At 42.5% G+C, this 17,451-nt stretch overlaps 1 protein-coding gene and 1 long non-coding RNA gene across 2 annotated transcripts; one reads left to right on the forward strand and one right to left on the reverse strand.

The window, feature by feature from the left end:
- Positions 1–1,753: 1,753 nt before the first annotated feature.
- On the reverse strand, positions 1,754–4,139 carry LOC147980179 (uncharacterized). The gene is made up of 4 exons (XR_015599769.1): positions 3,898–4,139; positions 2,519–3,797; positions 2,223–2,409; positions 1,754–2,049 (listed from the first exon to the last, which is right to left on the reverse strand). It is a non-coding gene; the product is annotated as an uncharacterized LOC147980179 (long non-coding RNA).
- A 443-nt stretch (positions 4,140–4,582) lies between these two features.
- Positions 4,583–6,461, forward strand: LOC125544481 (threonine synthase, chloroplastic-like). Its single transcript, XM_048708192.2, has one exon. It carries the CDS (start codon positions 4,643–4,645, stop codon positions 6,227–6,229), a length of 1,587 nt encoding a protein of 528 aa, XP_048564149.1. The 5' UTR covers positions 4,583–4,642; the 3' UTR covers positions 6,230–6,461.
- Positions 6,462–17,451: the final 10,990 nt, after the last annotated feature.

Raw genomic sequence — 17,451 nt, forward strand, 5'->3', positions numbered from 1 at the left:
CAACTTCGCAAGCTCTTTTAATGACCCGATCCAGTCCCAACACTCACCACACCTCCTTTCCTTTCTGACATTGGAATAACATATGCTTTGTATCCCCTGGTCCCAAGGGACAAGAATGACAATTGGGGGGGGGGGCTTTTATCTGCCTATTCGCCAAAGTAACTGTACACGAAGGGGTGCCGTGCAACGTGCGTCATATGATTTTTTTACCTTCGCTAGACAAGACAACTTCCAAATCTCACTTCAAATAGGATTAATAGTTAAATGTCCCATATCATCAATTCTTCTAAGTTGGCTCATGTATTGGTGTTCCCATTGCACAAGATAGGTTGATCGAACAGAAAACACTCCATTTTTCAAATAGCTCCAAGCAACAAAATCTAACATATCATGTTGGGAAAGCGGAATTGCAAGGACCTGCTGTGCGTCAACTGGCCACAATGTTTCTATAACTAGATTTTCATCCCAGTTATTAGTATCATGGTCAACTAAATCACATACCCTTGAGATCAAATTACTTCCTCTTGATGTGATTAATTTTCTATTTGCACATTTTGGGATCCAAGCATCTTCCTAAATATCAATATTGTGATCATTTCCAACACACCATATATAACCATGATTTAGACAATTAGTCCCTATCATAATACTTTGCCAAATAAAAGAGGAACCCTTCTTTAACTTTGTATTCAACAAATCACTGTCAGGGAAATACTTAACTCTCTACATGGTAGCATTGCCAGGTTGAAACAATGAATATCCTGGAATCCCACCCCTCTTGATTTTTGGGTACACACATTTTTCACCAAGCCATCCAATGCATCTGCTTCTGATTGCCCTCGCTCCACCCAAAAAATGAGACATCACGAATTTTAAAGACGTACATCGCATAGGTGGGGATCACTTATACAACAGATTGAACCATTGTCTCATAGTGTTTTTTTATCCTCTCGCATTGAACAAACATCGTCTGAAAAGCTGAAATAAATCTTAAAAAATGCAAACATCCATGTCAAATTTATGACTTGAGCCTTGACCAAGTTCATGTATATATAAGAGAATTTTTTTTAACATTGTCTATATGGATATATAGACGTCCAAATTTACACATATTGTTGGAGATGCTCTAACCAAGTTCATGTCAACTTTTACGGGTCGGTGTGCTAGACAGCATGAATGGAATCGAGCGGACGTTCCGATCGAAAGAGCTCCCGACACACTCTCATGTTTATTCCGGGAGAAAAGAACAAGATACCATGTGGCACGCAACCCAAACCGATGAGACAATATCAGGTGAAAACCACATCTTCAGTGAAAGGTTGGAAACTTTACCACAGGCTGTTGGATCTTGTATGTATGGACTAGATCCATCCATAACTGCTACATGCAGTTTTGCAGAAAAACGCCCGCCCCAGCAATGTTGTTCTGCACATGACCCCTGACGCATACAAGTATTACAGCTAGCTACCCCGTCACGTGTGGGGCTTCGGCACATGTCCCCACCTATTTGTGTTGATTGCGTGAAACTGAACGAAGACAAAAATTGAACGATGGGTACTACCCAGTTCCCTTGTAAATTTAAGTAGAACAAACAGTAAAATACATTAGCTAAAATCATTGCCCAGATAAATGACGAAACCACAACCAAAACCATTGCCCAGTTGAAGAACTCATGCACCTCACATAGCACATTTCCAGCAATTGAAACAATTTCCTAGAATATATTTAAGTAAAGCAAAACTCATGCATCTGATTCAGTCACTTAAATAATGCCCACACTCCAATACACGGTTACAAAATAGATGCATCATTAACAGTGATGGCAAATCTACACCTTTATACATCAGTCATTGAACACATAGCTCCAGTACACTAGCTAACAACTTGCAGATGCCCGGCCCCAACAGATAATACCTCCAATACACTAGCTAACAACTTGAAGAAGTTCGGCGCCAATAGCTAATAGCTCCATTACACTAGCCAAGAACGTAATAATGTAATACTATTAGTCCTAAAAACTTGCAGAGGTAGGTAGGGCCACCAAGCAATCTGAAACAAAAAAATTAATTGGTCAAGCAGTAGGAAAAATTGCAAGAATTTATACCTAATTTTTTAAATCAATTTTTAATCCTAATCTATGAACATAGATACATCAGTGCATGTGTATTTATTAGGAAGCAAAATTTTAGAAATATTCTCAAACTAAGTCCAGAGGAATGTACCGCCATCATGTTTGCTGCACTTCCTTGTTCTTGTTCTTGTCTTTCTGTCTTCGCTTTCCACCCTTATCCTTATATCCCTTTAGTCCCTTTATTCTACCTCATGATGTGCATAAGCTTCATAGAAATCCTTGGCTGCGTTCAAATCTGTAAAAGTCATCCCTATGGTCGGCCTGATGTCATCATCACACTCCGGAGTACAAGATGAGCCATGAAATGTGGATGAAAAGCACAACGGTTTAACATGCTGGAATACAAGAAATTATAAGCATGCACATATTAGTTAGACAAGTACTTACACAGAAAGGTGCGCTATACAATTTTTGTTGTGTGGCAAATACAATTTCCGGGCTTGGTCTAGTGTGGATGGCTTATTCTGCATTAGACTGGGAGTAGCAAATAGCCAAAGGTGGTGCCTTGCTCACTTCACTGTGGCATTCCATAATTACTCCACAAAGAGAAGAAATACAGTTTGTAAGTCGAAAGCACACTCTCATAGGAGCCAGCCAATATGTGCCTTCCAGAATAACATAGAATAAAATAAACTGCTAGAAAGAACATTCAAGTGTTAGCAGTACCTAATCTCAGTTCACTTCACCGATCAATTGCAATATAAATTAAAACTGACAGCTAAAATCATTTCTACGATTTTTCTATGCTCAACCAGTTTCAACTCCTTTCTTATGCCCATCATACTACACACAAGTCTACAAGAAGTAAGGCTGAAGTTTTAGAACCTGTAGTATTCTCAAAACCGTGGGGTTTTTTTGTGTGTCTAGAAAAGAGGTCCGGGACAATTTTTTCTAAACCAAATGAGACGAAATTGTTTATGTCCCTATCCATGACCAGATAAGAATAGATGTGATCTCTACCTTTGATTTCTCCTCATTCTGTTATATGGTAAATTAGTTGTATTATATCTCTTGCTTATTAGCCATTTTGGGTTGCTTAAGTTGTGCTCTCGGATCCATTTTCTTCCAGCTGTCGTCACAATTACTTTTGATCTAGTTGATTGGTGAACCTTGATCAATCATGTACCTCCAGGTTAGATTAATTAAGCAATTTCATGCTAGTTGTGCTGGTCAAAACCATGGTAAAACAACATCCAAACACCTCGATATTTTTGGTAAAACTGAGGAAAACTACAATTTCAAGAACATTTAGTATTTCTTGCCTAGGCATTGGAATACTGCGGTTTTGGATTACCACAGTTTTGTAAAAATTGTGCTGCCAAACTAAGCCTGATAGTTTCCTTCATTTAACAACTATACAGTAACAAATATGCCTAGAACCACCAATATGGTAAACAATATTGTCAAATTAGCATGATGGGGTCTCCATGTTGCCGCATTAATATAAAACTTACTTACGCAATGCATTAGTCTTTACCAACTTCTTGAAGACCAAAATCTGGACAGTAGAGTTAGGGGCAATCAGCAGTTCCAGCCAAGATACTACTACCTCATTCCCTGCCCTACTCTATTTGCTTTGCTTTGCATACCTATCCCAACTAGAAGTGCTAATCTTGGAGGAGACAACCAGAACCCACGACCTTGTCATCTCTTTTGCTTTGCAAACCTAGCCCAACCGACAGATAAAAACACTAGTTGAGCTACAATAAGAAGAATGTGGCAAAACATAACACAGAAGATGAACAATGTAATAGAAAGGTCCATACCTTCAGACCTAGATCCAGTACCAATCCGATGGGGAATGCCCAGAGGACGATTGGCTCGCTGGGCCAGGTGCCGGAGAGGAAAGAAGGCCGAGGAAGAATTAGTCGCGTCAGTCGCCGGCCCTGCGCGGAACAAGGGCGTTGTGCTGGGTTGGCGCGGTGGGCCAGCCGCCGAAGAGGAGAGAGGGAATTAGCTGCGGCCGCTGGCCGCCGGTGTCATCTCCTAACCCTAGTTGTTGATGGGGGAAAATTGAATCGGGGTAGCTTCAAGGGGAAAGGCACGGGATGGCTCATCTTCCATCAGGGATGTTGTACCGAGGTATAGGAAGATTATGGGGGTTCTTTTGCGATTCCTCCATCTTTTTATCTCACAACGTACACTCCTTATCCAACGGCACGGGATCAAGTTTCCATGCTTCCACTGAATATATGGTTTCCATCAGATATGTACTCCAAACCGATGAAGAGAAAAAAAAACAAGATCACAGAGGGCGGCACGTCTGCCGCTCGCTGGCCCTCGGGATGGCTCCATTCTACTGCCACGCACGAGCCGCAGCTGAAGCAAAACGAGAAGCACGACGTCGCCCCTGCGGCCCCACATGCCAGCGCCCGACAGCCGGCCCAATTAACGTCCAGATCGATCAACGGCGCCTCTAAAGCCTAAAACCTCTCACCACGTCACGAGTCTCCTCCCTAATCCCCCTCCCTCCCCCGCCCCCCATCTCCTCCTCCGCCCCGCCGCCGCACCATGGCGACGCCCGCCGCCACCACCTCCTCACTCTCCCTCCTCTTCACGCACCACCACTCCTCCACCCCGCAGCGCTTCGACAGGTCCCATCTCCGCCTCCCGCCCCGCGCCGCGCCACGCCGCACGCGCTGCGCCACCGAGGGCGCCTCGGCGTCGACCGCCACCAAGCACCGGCGCCCCGCGGAGGAGAACATCAGGGAGGAGGCCGCGCGCCTCCGCGGGCCCGCCACGACCTTCTCGGCGTGGTACGAGCCCTTCCCCCCGGCCTCCGATGGCGACCCCAACGAGCGCTACTCGCTCGACGAGGTCGTCTACCGCTCCACCTCCGGCGGCCTCCTCGACGTCCGCCACGACATGGACGCGCTCGCGCGCTTCCCGGGCTCCTACTGGCGCGACCTCTTCGACTCCCGCGTCGGCCGCACCACCTGGCCCTACGGCTCCGGCGTCTGGTCCAAGAAGGAGTTCGTGCTCCCGGAGATCGACTCCGACCACATCGTCTCTCTCTTCGAGGGCAACAGCAACCTTTTCTGGGCCGAGCGCCTCGGCCGCGAGCACCTCGGCGGGATGAACGATCTCTGGGTCAAGCAGTGCGGCATCTCGCACACTGGCTCATTCAAGGACCTCGGCATGACGGCGCTCGTCAGCCAGGTCAACCGCCTCCGCCGGGCTCCGCTCTCGCGCCCCATCAACGGCGTCGGGTGCGCGTCCACTGGCGACACCTCCGCCGCGCTCTCGGCCTACTGTGCCGCTGCGGGCATCCCCGCCATCGTGTTCCTCCCCGCCGACCGCATCTCGCTGCAGCAGCTCATCCAGCCCATCGCCAACGGCGCCACGGTGCTCTCGCTTGACACGGATTTCGACGGATGCATGCGGCTTATCAGGGAGGTGACAGCTGAGCTGCCCATATACCTCGCAAACTCACTCAACTCGCTTCGGCTGGAGGGGCAGAAGACTGCAGCCATCGAGATATTGCAACAGTTCAATTGGCAGGTGCCGGACTGGGTCATCATCCCAGGAGGCAATCTGGGGAACATTTATGCTTTCTACAAGGGATTTGAGATGTGCCGTGTTCTTGGGCTAGTTGATCGCGTTCCACGTCTTGTATGTGCACAGGCCGCCAACGCAAATCCACTGTACCGGTACTACAAGTCTGGGTGGACTGATTTCCAGTCACTTGTTGCTGGAACTACATTTGCATCTGCCATACAGATCGGTGATCCAGTATCTATTGACCGTGCGGTTGTTGCGCTGAAGGCAACTGATGGCATTGTCGAGGAAGCTACAGAGGAGGAACTCATGGATGCCACGGCGCTTGCTGACCTCACTGGGATGTTTGCTTGCCCACATACTGGGGTTGCACTTGCTGCTCTGTTCAAGCTCCGTGACCAGGGTATAATTGGCACTAACGACCGCACGGTGGTTGTTAGTACAGCACACGGGCTAAAGTTCACACAATCAAAGATCGACTACCATGATAAGAACATCAAGGACATGTTGTGCCAGTATGCCAATCCACCGATCAGTGTGAAGCCTGACTTTGGGTCTGTCATGGATGTTCTCCAGAAGAAGCTCAATGGTAAGATCTGAGCTTACCTTTAATTAACCTCAAGAGTTCCATCTTGTTTATCGTCACAGTGGCTGTACTTTGGCATCTTAATCAACTGCACTTGGTGACCATGGTATGGCGATATCATCTTTATTTTCCAGTACTAGGTTCTTGAGGCTCTTCTAACTATAGGCAAAAGTGGATAGAGCTTTCCTTGTACTTTATCTGTATCATGTAATATCAATAATAAGGTATGATGTTATGGTTGAATAATTGTTTGGTGTAGCCCATGCATGCTTGCCTGTTTCCTGTTCTGTGTGTGTTGTTCACTTTTGGTTGCCGATGACGTAAGTTGCCTCTGTTGCAACGATTGACCTAACAAGATGTATTACACATTTGGGTTATTGCATTATTGGTTTTACTTTTGGTTGTCCATGACATAAGTTATCCCTGTTGGAAGGATTAGCCCAACATGATGTATTACAGATGTTTGCCTCTTGTGGTTATTGTTAATTTTCATTAGTTGCAAGAGAATTCTTGGCCTAGACATAGTTTTTGTTCCAGTGGCAGCAAGTTGTTTAGGTAACACTGTAGCAGCTTAAGTATCTACGGGGACAGTGTGGACTGTCAGAACTACAGAATAGTGTCAGTGTTCGATAGCCAGTCAGATAAACTGAGATCCTAGTGTGCTCTACCTGTCACTTTTTGACAAGCGATTGTCCCAGCACTACCTGTTGTGTATGATCTCATGTAGCTGCTTGCTTTAGGCTTTCCATTTGTAGAATATATGCCCGGTGCGTATAGGTTGTGCATTATAGGAGCCAATGAGTGATCTCTCTTTTTTCTCCGTTTTAGTTGGGACAGGTCAAATAACCAACTTTTGAGTGATTGTGATGATGTGAATATGAAAGGGCCCTGTGGGCTTTTTGTTACACCAGATTGATGATAGTGAATGGAGTTACCCACTCTATGTTTGGCTGGATAACTTTTATTCGTGTATCCCTGCAACTGCCCAGCCCGGTGCATAGATTTTCTACATACACTCTATTGATTTTCAGTGTGCTCCGGTTGGAATCAATTTCCCATCGGAATCATTAGCCCCGAATCCTACCTTCTTCATCAGGGATATCTAAGCTGTACTGACAGTCGTAACCTTGTTTCATCTCTTATCACCGCTAGTTTTGCCTGTCTTAATCAGAACCTGGGAACTTTTAGACGTACTACCTGCTTGTTCCTCAACGCAGTCATAGACAAAGTCTGGTAGTATGAAGTTTGATGTCCTGATAAAGGTTTCAACTGCTACATGTTTTAAACGTCACAAAAGAATTCTGGTGTGTGCACAAACTTTTGGCGTGCGTGTAGCAGAGTAAATTTGCCTTAGTTATAAACGTGAGAAATAGCTGACGATCTGTTGGAGTTGAAACCCCTTTTGCTCAAGCCAACAGTAGAGGGTTAGCCGTTTCTACAGTACATTTGATTTGTCGGCTAATGTTTTATAAGGGAGTGCGGGTAGATTTGGCAACAATGCATGCCTGGTCCGTGCTTCCAGCACCTGATTCCAACAAAATATTGCTATGCTACTGTATTATGCAACACGCTAGCCATGGATGTCATTGATTTTCTTCAATATTATGTCACATAGACAAAAAACAAGCAATAGTATATTATGTCACTCCTGTCATGGATGAAGTCATCTTGAAGAAAATCAAGTTGTTTTTTGAGGTTTGCCGACTTTTTTTGTTTTGTTTTTTGGACTAAAAATAAAACTATTGCTTGAGTGATTTGTGGTGTTGGTTTTATCTCGTTTCTTTTGGCGGAAGATGGTTGTTTGTACCTCGTAAGGGTGCATCGACTATTTGGGCCGAAGCCCATTAGATCATCTATGTCCAACTTGCTGGTAGTTCTTCTGTGGCTTCTGGATGGCTTTTCAGCTATATTCTACTCCCTCCATTCACAAATATAAGATGTTTAACTTTTTTTTTTCTGAAGCAGATGTATATAGACACGTTTTGGTGTATTTGTTCTCTTATTTTAGTCCATGTGTAGTCCATACTGAAATATAAACATCTTATATTTACGAACGGACTGAATAAAATTAAAGGGAGAAAACTCGGCAGAAGTTCTGCCGGACAAGTCGCAACTCGGAAAAACTGGCCCCAAGGATTGCTATGAGAGAAGTGCATTTTTCAACCCCAAACTCTTGCCCTAGTCTAATTTACAACCCCGAACTTCAATACCATCTAAATTACAACCCTCAACTCTCAAAACCGGTCAGAATTCAACCCTCTCCTCCTTGTTCACCGGTTTTGACCAAGGGTGACCAGTTTTGACCAGTCAACAGGTCCAATCAGCATGCCACGTCGAAAAAAATTCAAAATTTCAAGAAAAATATAAATAAAAATCTGTAAGATCGAGAAAAAAATCAGGAAAAAACCAAATTTCCGAAAAAAAATTGCGAAAAAAATTCGGAAACTTTTTCCGTGATTTTCGGGGAAAAAAATCAAAAAATTGAACTTTTTTGGAAATTACTTTTTCTAGATTTTTTTTCTATTTTACAGTTTTTATATAATTTTCTTGGGAATTTGAATTTTTTCCCTTGGATTTTTTTATTTTAAGTATTTTTTGGTTTTTCATGGAAATATTGATATTTTTGTTTTTCAGAAATTCGATTTTATTTATTTTCCCTGATTTTTTCCCGGAAATTTGATTTTTTTTATTTCTTTTCCTGGATTTTTTTATTTTACAGCTTTTTAAAAATAATGCTGATGTGCCATGCTGACGGGACCCGTTGACCGGTCAAAACCGGTCAACAAAGAGGGGAGGGTTGAATCCTAGCCGGTTTTGAGAGTTAGGGGTTGTAATTTTGACGGTATTGAAGTTCGGGGTTGTAAATTAGACCAGGACAAGAGTTCGGGATTGAAATATGCACTTCTCTCGATTGCTATACCTATATTTTTTTAAGCCACGACATAAATTTCTCTCTATAAAAAAAATATAACAATCCAAAAGTCCAATTGCTAAAACTCCAGAATGCTAGCAGGAGTAGTCATCGATCGTTTTTCTGATGAATCTCGCCACTTTATTGATTCAAAATAATGTTCATCGGTACATGGTCCGGATCATGGGGTATGCCCAACCAAAAATGACGACCTAAATGTAAATTACATGCATACTTGATGATGTATGAGCTTTAAAATTAAAGTTCCTACGTTCAAATACGAAATTGCACATTTTTTTTGAGATAATCCTGTGAAGCTTTTATTCAACAATGTTTACAGGGACGAAATTGCACAAATGAAAATTGTTCTTGCGCTCTATGGGCATTTCCGCGTCATACCCGTCACCATACTCGGCCATATGGGCGTCCGGCCCGGCCCGACATGGCCAGCCATAAAAAAGGCGTGGCACGTGATGAGAACATGACTATCTTGGATACGACCAAAAATATTGCATACATGCATATTTGTCAGATGATTTCTAATGCAAACTATTCAATAATCTATTTATATTATCCAGAACAAAAATACTTCACACTTTTGTGTTTTGTCTAATTGCAGGTGTATGGGACATTTGTACAATCCACATATGAAGATAAGGGAAAAGGAGAAGTTTATGTTGTGTTCAAAAAGTCCTCTCACGTCACTTTTGGGCCAAGAGAAGATATAGTCCAAGTCTTTCACGTTCTGGATTCAGATTCGGACTGCACAGACATACCTGAGTCAAAACGCCAACAACTTTTTCATACGGACTCCGAATTGGGTGATTCTTTTTTTGTTGGAAACTAGATTTCGTGCTCTTTCCAACCCAATTGGATTCACCTTCAAATTCGTCCGGAGCGTTGAGTTACAGACGAAACAATCTGACGTTGCAGCAGAATCCGAGTCAAACTACAAGCCCAAAGGTGTTGCATCACCTCCACTTGGGCCCATGAGCCTTGTACGACCTAGGGTTAGTTTTAGGCTGCCTTGGGACGTCCTCCCACCTCCTTGGCCGCCACCCCTTGCTCCTATATAAGTAGATCCATCTAGTAGCTTTTTCCTTGGGATTTGTTTAGTTAAAAGTTAGCCATTGCAACTTCGTGTACTCTGTTTGTGTCCAACGACCAGACCAAGACCGCTTACGGATCCCCACCATTATCAATACCTCATATATATTTGCAATATTCAGATTGCTTTATCATATTCTTGCTCGTTCTTCGATTGCTTGCAGGAATAGACCTTCGTGGTCAGGCTGACCGTGCTTCCGGCATCGTCAGTAACCTCAGGAGATTGGTTTAGCGATTGCTAAGGCACAACGTCGTGCACGTTTGTAGTCGGATCGTCAAAGTCGTCTCCACTAAATCGATAGTTATCATCTCATCGAAAGATCGGGACACCCTCGCCTCTATCAAGTGGTATCAGTTTTCAGATTGCTCGGTGAGAATTTCCAGTTTTCCTAGATTAGATTTATTTTCTTACCTATTGTCCAAGAAAAAGCCACAAAAAAGAGTTAGATCTATTCATCCTTGGTCCAAGCCAGTCCGAGCCTTTGCAATTTTCTTTTCATTGCTTGCATAGTTGAATTATCGGTTGCATCGTCGCGTCGAGTTGCTGGTCTTAGTGTCTAGTTTGTTTAGAGTTTCGAGTTCTGTTCACATTAGTCACGCCACCGCTACATCATTATCTCTTCCGCTGTCCACCACCCATCCATCAATTTCCACCACGTGCTACCCACCATTCATTGTCATAATAATAGTTGAGATCGTTTACATCTTCGCTTGATCCAATCTGCATCTTATCTAGTTTGTTCTGAAAAGAGGGAGAAAAAGAGAGAAAAAAAAAGAGAGAAAAAAAAAGAGAAAAAGTCAGAAAAAAAGGAGAGAAAGAAAAAAAGTGTGAGGAAAAAAAAGAGAGAAGAAAAAAAACAAAATTCGGATCTTTTTAGACTCAATCTCGTAGTTGAATTCGGATTGGAATCTGTTTTGTGCACTGTTCAGTAAAACAGGCATAACTTCCTCATACGAAGTCCGATTTGCCTCCGCGAGTACTCAAACGAAAGCTAGCGACGAGCCGCATCTAAATAGTTGAAGGAGCTAGTTCAATATTTGGCACCTCAAAATCGGCTTCTAAATAGGTCTTTTTGCCCTCCGAAGTTCATAAATACAGCTTATTCCAGTTTTTCAGGACAGTTTTCGAATTTTTTGACTCCTCATATCAACTCGGAATTGAGTGATTCCTTTTGTGTTTTCAAGATTGAGTCAATACCATTCTTGAAAAAAACAAAAAAATCGGCACAAACTTTTTCAGAGGAAAGTTGGAGACAAAGTTGTTGATATATCCTGCTTGGCTGTTGTTTCACATCATTATCTTTACTGCCATTGTGATCTTCACTTATATCTTGCTGTCCAGAGCTACTTAGTATCCTTCATTGATGCTAGTTGTGCTACGACGTGACCTCATTAGTGTTCTAGGCTCGCGTCTCTAGTTCGGTCTAGCCTAGGACCAGCACAGTACCGTCGTTGAGCGTTTATTCAACATTGCATCTCTGAATTGATTATTGCTAATCTTTTGCTACCATATATAGCCAACCCAGCTCCACATATTTCTACACCGTGTATACGCATGTTCCCCTGGCAATCGCTTTACACAATCTTCGGAGTTATTTGACACCGCTAGTTGCCTCTCACCACCTGCTGCATGGTAAGAACTTGTAAGATATTGATATTTGCTTTACTGTGAGCACTTTACAACCACATCCTAGTAGTTCATAGGAACATTATTCTCAAATTTTGGTTCTTGTTTCTACTAATCATGACAGGTTCCAGAGATAGAAGTTCTTGGACGACAGACACATCTTCACCATCACGAGAGTTGGGACAACACACACAAGCATATGGTCAGGTTATCTCTTTACCATCATTTGAGGGTAGATTTAATCCTGCTATTTATCTAGCTTGGGAGCTTGAAGTAGAACAATTTTTTGAGTCACCATGATTTTTCTGAACTTGAGAGAGTACGAGCTACCATTAGAGCATTTACTGGTTTTGCTTCTATTTGGTGGAGTGTACATTGTAAGAAAAACATTGATAACCAACCCATAACTTGGAAAGTTTTGAAAGCTGTAATGAGACAACAATTTTTTCCTCCTTACTATCGTCGTGAATTGCGTCGCAAATTGGAGCAATTAAAACAAGGCAGTAACACTGTTCATGCTTACTACCAAGAGTTCAAATCTTATATGCATCATTGTGACATAGAAGAATCTGAGGATGATACAATGAATAGATTTTTTGGTGGTTTGAACCATGATATTCAGGCAAGATTTCAGTATATTCCTCATTGCATTACTGGTATGTATGTCCGTGCTTGTACCTTTGAGAGACAGATAAAGGAGGATGCATTAGGTGACTACAACAACTACTATTCCAGTTAATGCTCGCCACCGTCGGTGGGTTCCTCCATCATTGCACCTTGGATTATGAGCGCGGCATCATCTCAAGGGTATGGTACATTGTCAACGTCCGTACCTACATCAGCTACATCTTTGCTACAAGGTAACAGTAAAGGTATTGATGATATAACTTCACATGAGAATGATGCATGCCTAGTTAACTTGAATGCGTCATGTATTGAGTTACCTGTTGATTTGAGCACACCACATATTTTAGAGAATCTTGTTACTGTCATGAATGCGTCATGTGATCAAACAACTGAAATATCAATAATTTTGAGTGCACCCATTGAATTAACTGTTGATGCAAAAGAACTAATGTTTAATCATTTTGATATGGCCTCCAATCTTGGTGATGATTCTGTGTCCAATGACTTATTGCATGTTTGCTTATTTAAGCATGTTGTAGCATGTAAATTTGATGCAAGTAAGGTTTATTCACCAAAGTTGGGATGGTTTAATGATGAACATTGCGAATCTTTTGAAATGAATAAGAGCTTCACTTATATGTGCAAACTGAGTTCTAATATTTTCATGCCTTCTACTTCTTGTGATAATTTTTTGGCTTTAGTTTTTATGAACTATGAAAGTTACTCATGTATACATGTGTCATACGTGCAAAAATCAAGGGAAGTTAAACTGGATGACATATACATATACAACATGTACACCTTGTCTCTTTTGTTAGCCACATTTCAGATTAAGCAACGCCGAGGACGGCTTTGTTTTCAAAAAGGGGAGGATGATGAGAACATGACTACCTTGGATACGACCAAAAATATTGCATACATGCATATTTGTCAGGTGATTTCTAATGCAAACTATTCAATAATCTATTTATATTATCCAGAACAAAAATACTTCACACACTTTTGTGTTTTGTCTAATTGCAGGTGTATGGGACATTTGTACAATCCACATATGAAGATAAGGGAAAAGGAGAAGTTTATGTTGTGTTCAAAAAGTCCTCTCACGTCACTTTTGGGCCAAGAGAAGATAGAGTCCAAGTCTTTCACGTTCTGGATTCAGATTCGGACTGCACAGACATACCTGACTCAAAACGCCAACAACTTTTTCATACGGACTCCGAATTGGGTGATTCTTTTTTTGTTGGAAACTAGATTTCGTGCTCTTTCCAACCCAATTGGATTCACCTTCAAATTCGTCCGGAGCGTTGAGTTACAGACGAAACAATCTGACATTGCAGCAGAATCCGAGTCAAACTACAAGCCCAAAGGTGTTGCATCACCTCCACTTGGGCCCATGAGCCTTGTACGACCTAGGGTTAGTTTTAGGCTGCCTTGGAACGTCCTCCCACCTCTTTGGCCGCCACCCCTTGCTCCTATATAAGTAGATCCATCTAGTAGCTTTTTCCTTGGGATTTGTTTAGTTAAAAGTTAGCCATTGCAACTTCGTGTACTTTGTTTGTGTCCAACGACCAGACCAAGACCGCTTACGGATCCCCACCATTATCAATACCTCATATATATTTGCAATATTCAGATTGCTTTATCATATTCTTGCTCGTTCTTCGATTGCTTGCAGGAATAGACCTTCGTGGTCAGGCTGACCGTGCTTCCGGCATCGTCAGTAACCTCAGGAGATTGGTTTAGCGATTGCTAAGGCGCAACGTCGTGCACGTTTGTAGTCGGATCGTCAAAGTCGTCTCCACTAAATCGATAGTTATCATCTCATCGAAAGATCTGGACACCCTCGCCTCTATCAGCACGGCATGACCCATGTTATGTATGACCTTTAAAAAGAGAGGAAAGTATCGTTTTCCCCCTCAAATCCTGTCTGATGGATCGATTTCCCCCCAAAGTCTAAAACCGGTTCAATCAGGCCCTAAACTCTCCAAAACCAGATCAATTCTCCCCCATGGTGGTTTTGGACCAGATTTCGGGTGGTTTTGATTAGTCTCCTTGCTGACTGGACAAGCTGAGTTGGCAGATTTCAGGTCTTTTCATCGATTGGGGGAGCGGGTCGACCAATCAGCCCCCAATTCAGGTGATTTCGGTCCCTGTGCCTCGACCAATCTCCATGTGCCTCGACGACGACGCCCGACCTTGCCGCGATGGCGTCAAGCACGCCGGTGGCGTCCGCCCACGACGCCATGTCGTCAAACATGCCGCAGGCCTCCAGTAGTTGTACTACGCCGCCCGATGGTGAGTCAACCGCCCCCATTTCTTTCCCCGACGAAGTCATCTACTGCATGATCTAAGCTTAGGAGAAATCAGAGCTGCGCTTAGGAGGGGGTTTGTGGCACCCAATTTTGCTGTCACGGCAGGCAAATCGTGGAGGCGCAGGGTAGATCATAGGAAGATGTTTTTTTATGGGCAGGTCTTGACCTAAGCTATGTAATGAGTTAAAGATTGTTATTTTGGGCAGGTGTTGTCGATGAGGCAGCAGATGAAGATGAAATATTTTATGTGTCACTACATTATTTTGGCAAATTTGAGACAGTGGATGGATTGCTTGTATACAAGGGAGGTCTGATGATTACTTTTCCGCTGGATAGGAAAAACCTACAGTTTGAGCTTTTGTTGTCTTATGCTCAGGACATGTATCATGTAGAAAGAGGACATTGTAGGGGGGATTATAGTTACAAGATGCACTGGCTTATTCCAGGGGAAAAAATTCAGTGAGGGTTTGCAATTTATTTCTGATGATTCAAGTGTGGAGAAGATGGAGAATGCAACACCTATTGGGTCATGTGCAGAGATCTATGTGGAGGAAGTGTCGTTGTGTGAACAAGCAGTAAAGCAGTTGCAAAACAGAGTAGATGATGTGCCAGTGGTAGTTTCTAAAACATATTCCAAGCATAAAGGTAGCAGATTTGCATTGGTAAATGTGGATGCTGTGGAGACAGACATGGTCGATGAGATGTTTTTATCAAATGTAGCAGCTTTAGCAGAAAAAAGAGCAGAGCCAGAAGTTGTTGTAGGTGTCAAAAGGACAGCTGCCGAGGAAGAAAATTTGAGGATAATAAATGAGGCTCATGACTTTCTTGCTACATTTGAGAGTCCAATGAAGATTAAGAAAAGTATAGCAAGTAGAGTTATAGCTAAAAAAAGAAAAGTACCTCTTGCAGCTCCAGTTTTAGCAAGTATATCTTCAGGTGCAGCTCTACCAACTCCAAGTGCATGTGCTCCTCCACCAACTCCAGGTGCAGCCCAAGGTGCATCTTCTTCACTTCCAGGCGCATCGTCTTCAGCTCCAATAGGAAATAAACCAAAATCTGCAAAGACCAAAGCAGCAGCAGGTACACCACAGAGAGGAAAAATGCCACAATTTACTGAAAGACAGAACCTAGCAGCTACTTCTGAATTTGAGTATACATCTGCAGATCATGTTGAAATTGGAACAAGTGCCAATGAAGTATTACATGAAAATTTAAAAGGAGAAGAAGGTGATGATGAAAGTGACATTGACTACCAGCCTTTGTCAGAGCACAGTTCTGCTAAAGAATCAGAGGCAGAGCAAGTAAGGAAATTAGCAAGGGAAATTAGGAGGCAAAAGAATCAGAGGCACAGTTCTGACATTGATTCAGTTGATAACAACATGTGTGAATTTTTCAACAACTACATCCTGTTAGCTAGGTACCTTGCTATTGTCTCAATGCTTGAGTGGATCAGGTGCAAAATTATGGTGAGGGTACAAGAAAATAGAGGCAAGTCAGTTAACTGGAAAGGAACTATATGTCCCAACATTTTCAAAAAACTAAAGCAAAACATAAGGAGATCAGGTTTCTGCCAGGTATTGTGGAATGGGAAAGATGGATTTGAAGTGCAAGAGCATGAGAAATTCAAATTTACTGTTAACTTGCAGCTCTGGACTTGCTCATGTAGATATTGGCAGCTGTCAGGTTTATCCTGCTGCCATGCCATTAGTGCTATCTATAAAACAGGACAGAAAATTGATGATTATATTGCTCCTTGTTACTCCATAGATGTGTACAACAAGATATATGATCATTGCTTACAACCTTTGGAGGGAGAGGAGAGTTGGCCTATTTCAACAAATCCAAAGCCACAACCACCTAGTTAATAAGCTTGCCTGGAAGGCCTAAAACAGAAAGGAGGAGAGAGGAAGGAGAAAAACCTAAGGGTACTAAGATGAGCAAAGTAGGTGGCAAGATCACTTGCAGTTCTTGCAAAAGGCAAGGCCATAATAGATCAAGCTGTAAGAACAATGATGCATCTAAACATCATGGAAATGCACATTTGGTCAGAGAAGCTGCAAAATAAAAGTAGCAAGACAAAGAGGCTTTTGATGCTCTTCAGACTCAGAAAACTATGCTTGAAAATCAGGTTAAGATGACACTTGTTAGTAATAATGAAAACTTGGTTGCTTTTTGTTTCTACTTATGAAAACTTGGTTGCTTTTTGTTTATACTAATGAAAAGTTGTTTGCAGGTTGCTGATATAAAAGGCAAGGCAGTGGTTGTGCAACCTAGGCCAAAGAAGTTGGAAATTAGAAGAAAACCAGGAACCCTGAAGATTAATAAACCTACATCTCAACAAAGCTCACAGCCAAGCTCTCAACCGAGCTCACAACCAAGCTCTCAACCTAGACTTCCACAACATTGTGTGTTCAACCTTGCTGCATACAAGGAGGCACTAAATGCTAAGAAAGGGCCATCCATTTGATTACAAAATTTGTGATACTGTGCTAAATTTGTGCTACATACAACATTTGTGCTACACTTGTGCTAAATTTCTGCTTCTGTTCATTTGAGGCACAATTTCTGCTAGTATAATTTTTTGGATTGAAACAAAGAGGACAACAGAGTTGAAAACATTTATGCTTAAACATCTTCAGTACATTTGTTCGT

This window comes from Triticum urartu, chromosome 3A (genome assembly GCF_056163025.1).
Source record: "Triticum urartu cultivar PI428250 chromosome 3A, HENAU_Tu73, whole genome shotgun sequence".
Lineage (NCBI taxonomy): Eukaryota > Viridiplantae > Streptophyta > Magnoliopsida > Poales > Poaceae > Triticum > Triticum urartu.

Excerpts from the sequence above, each read along its gene's own strand:
- LOC125544481 (XM_048708192.2), top strand. The coding sequence starts at position 4,643 with ATGGCGACGCCCGCCGCCACCACCTCCTCACTCTCCCTCCTCTTCACG.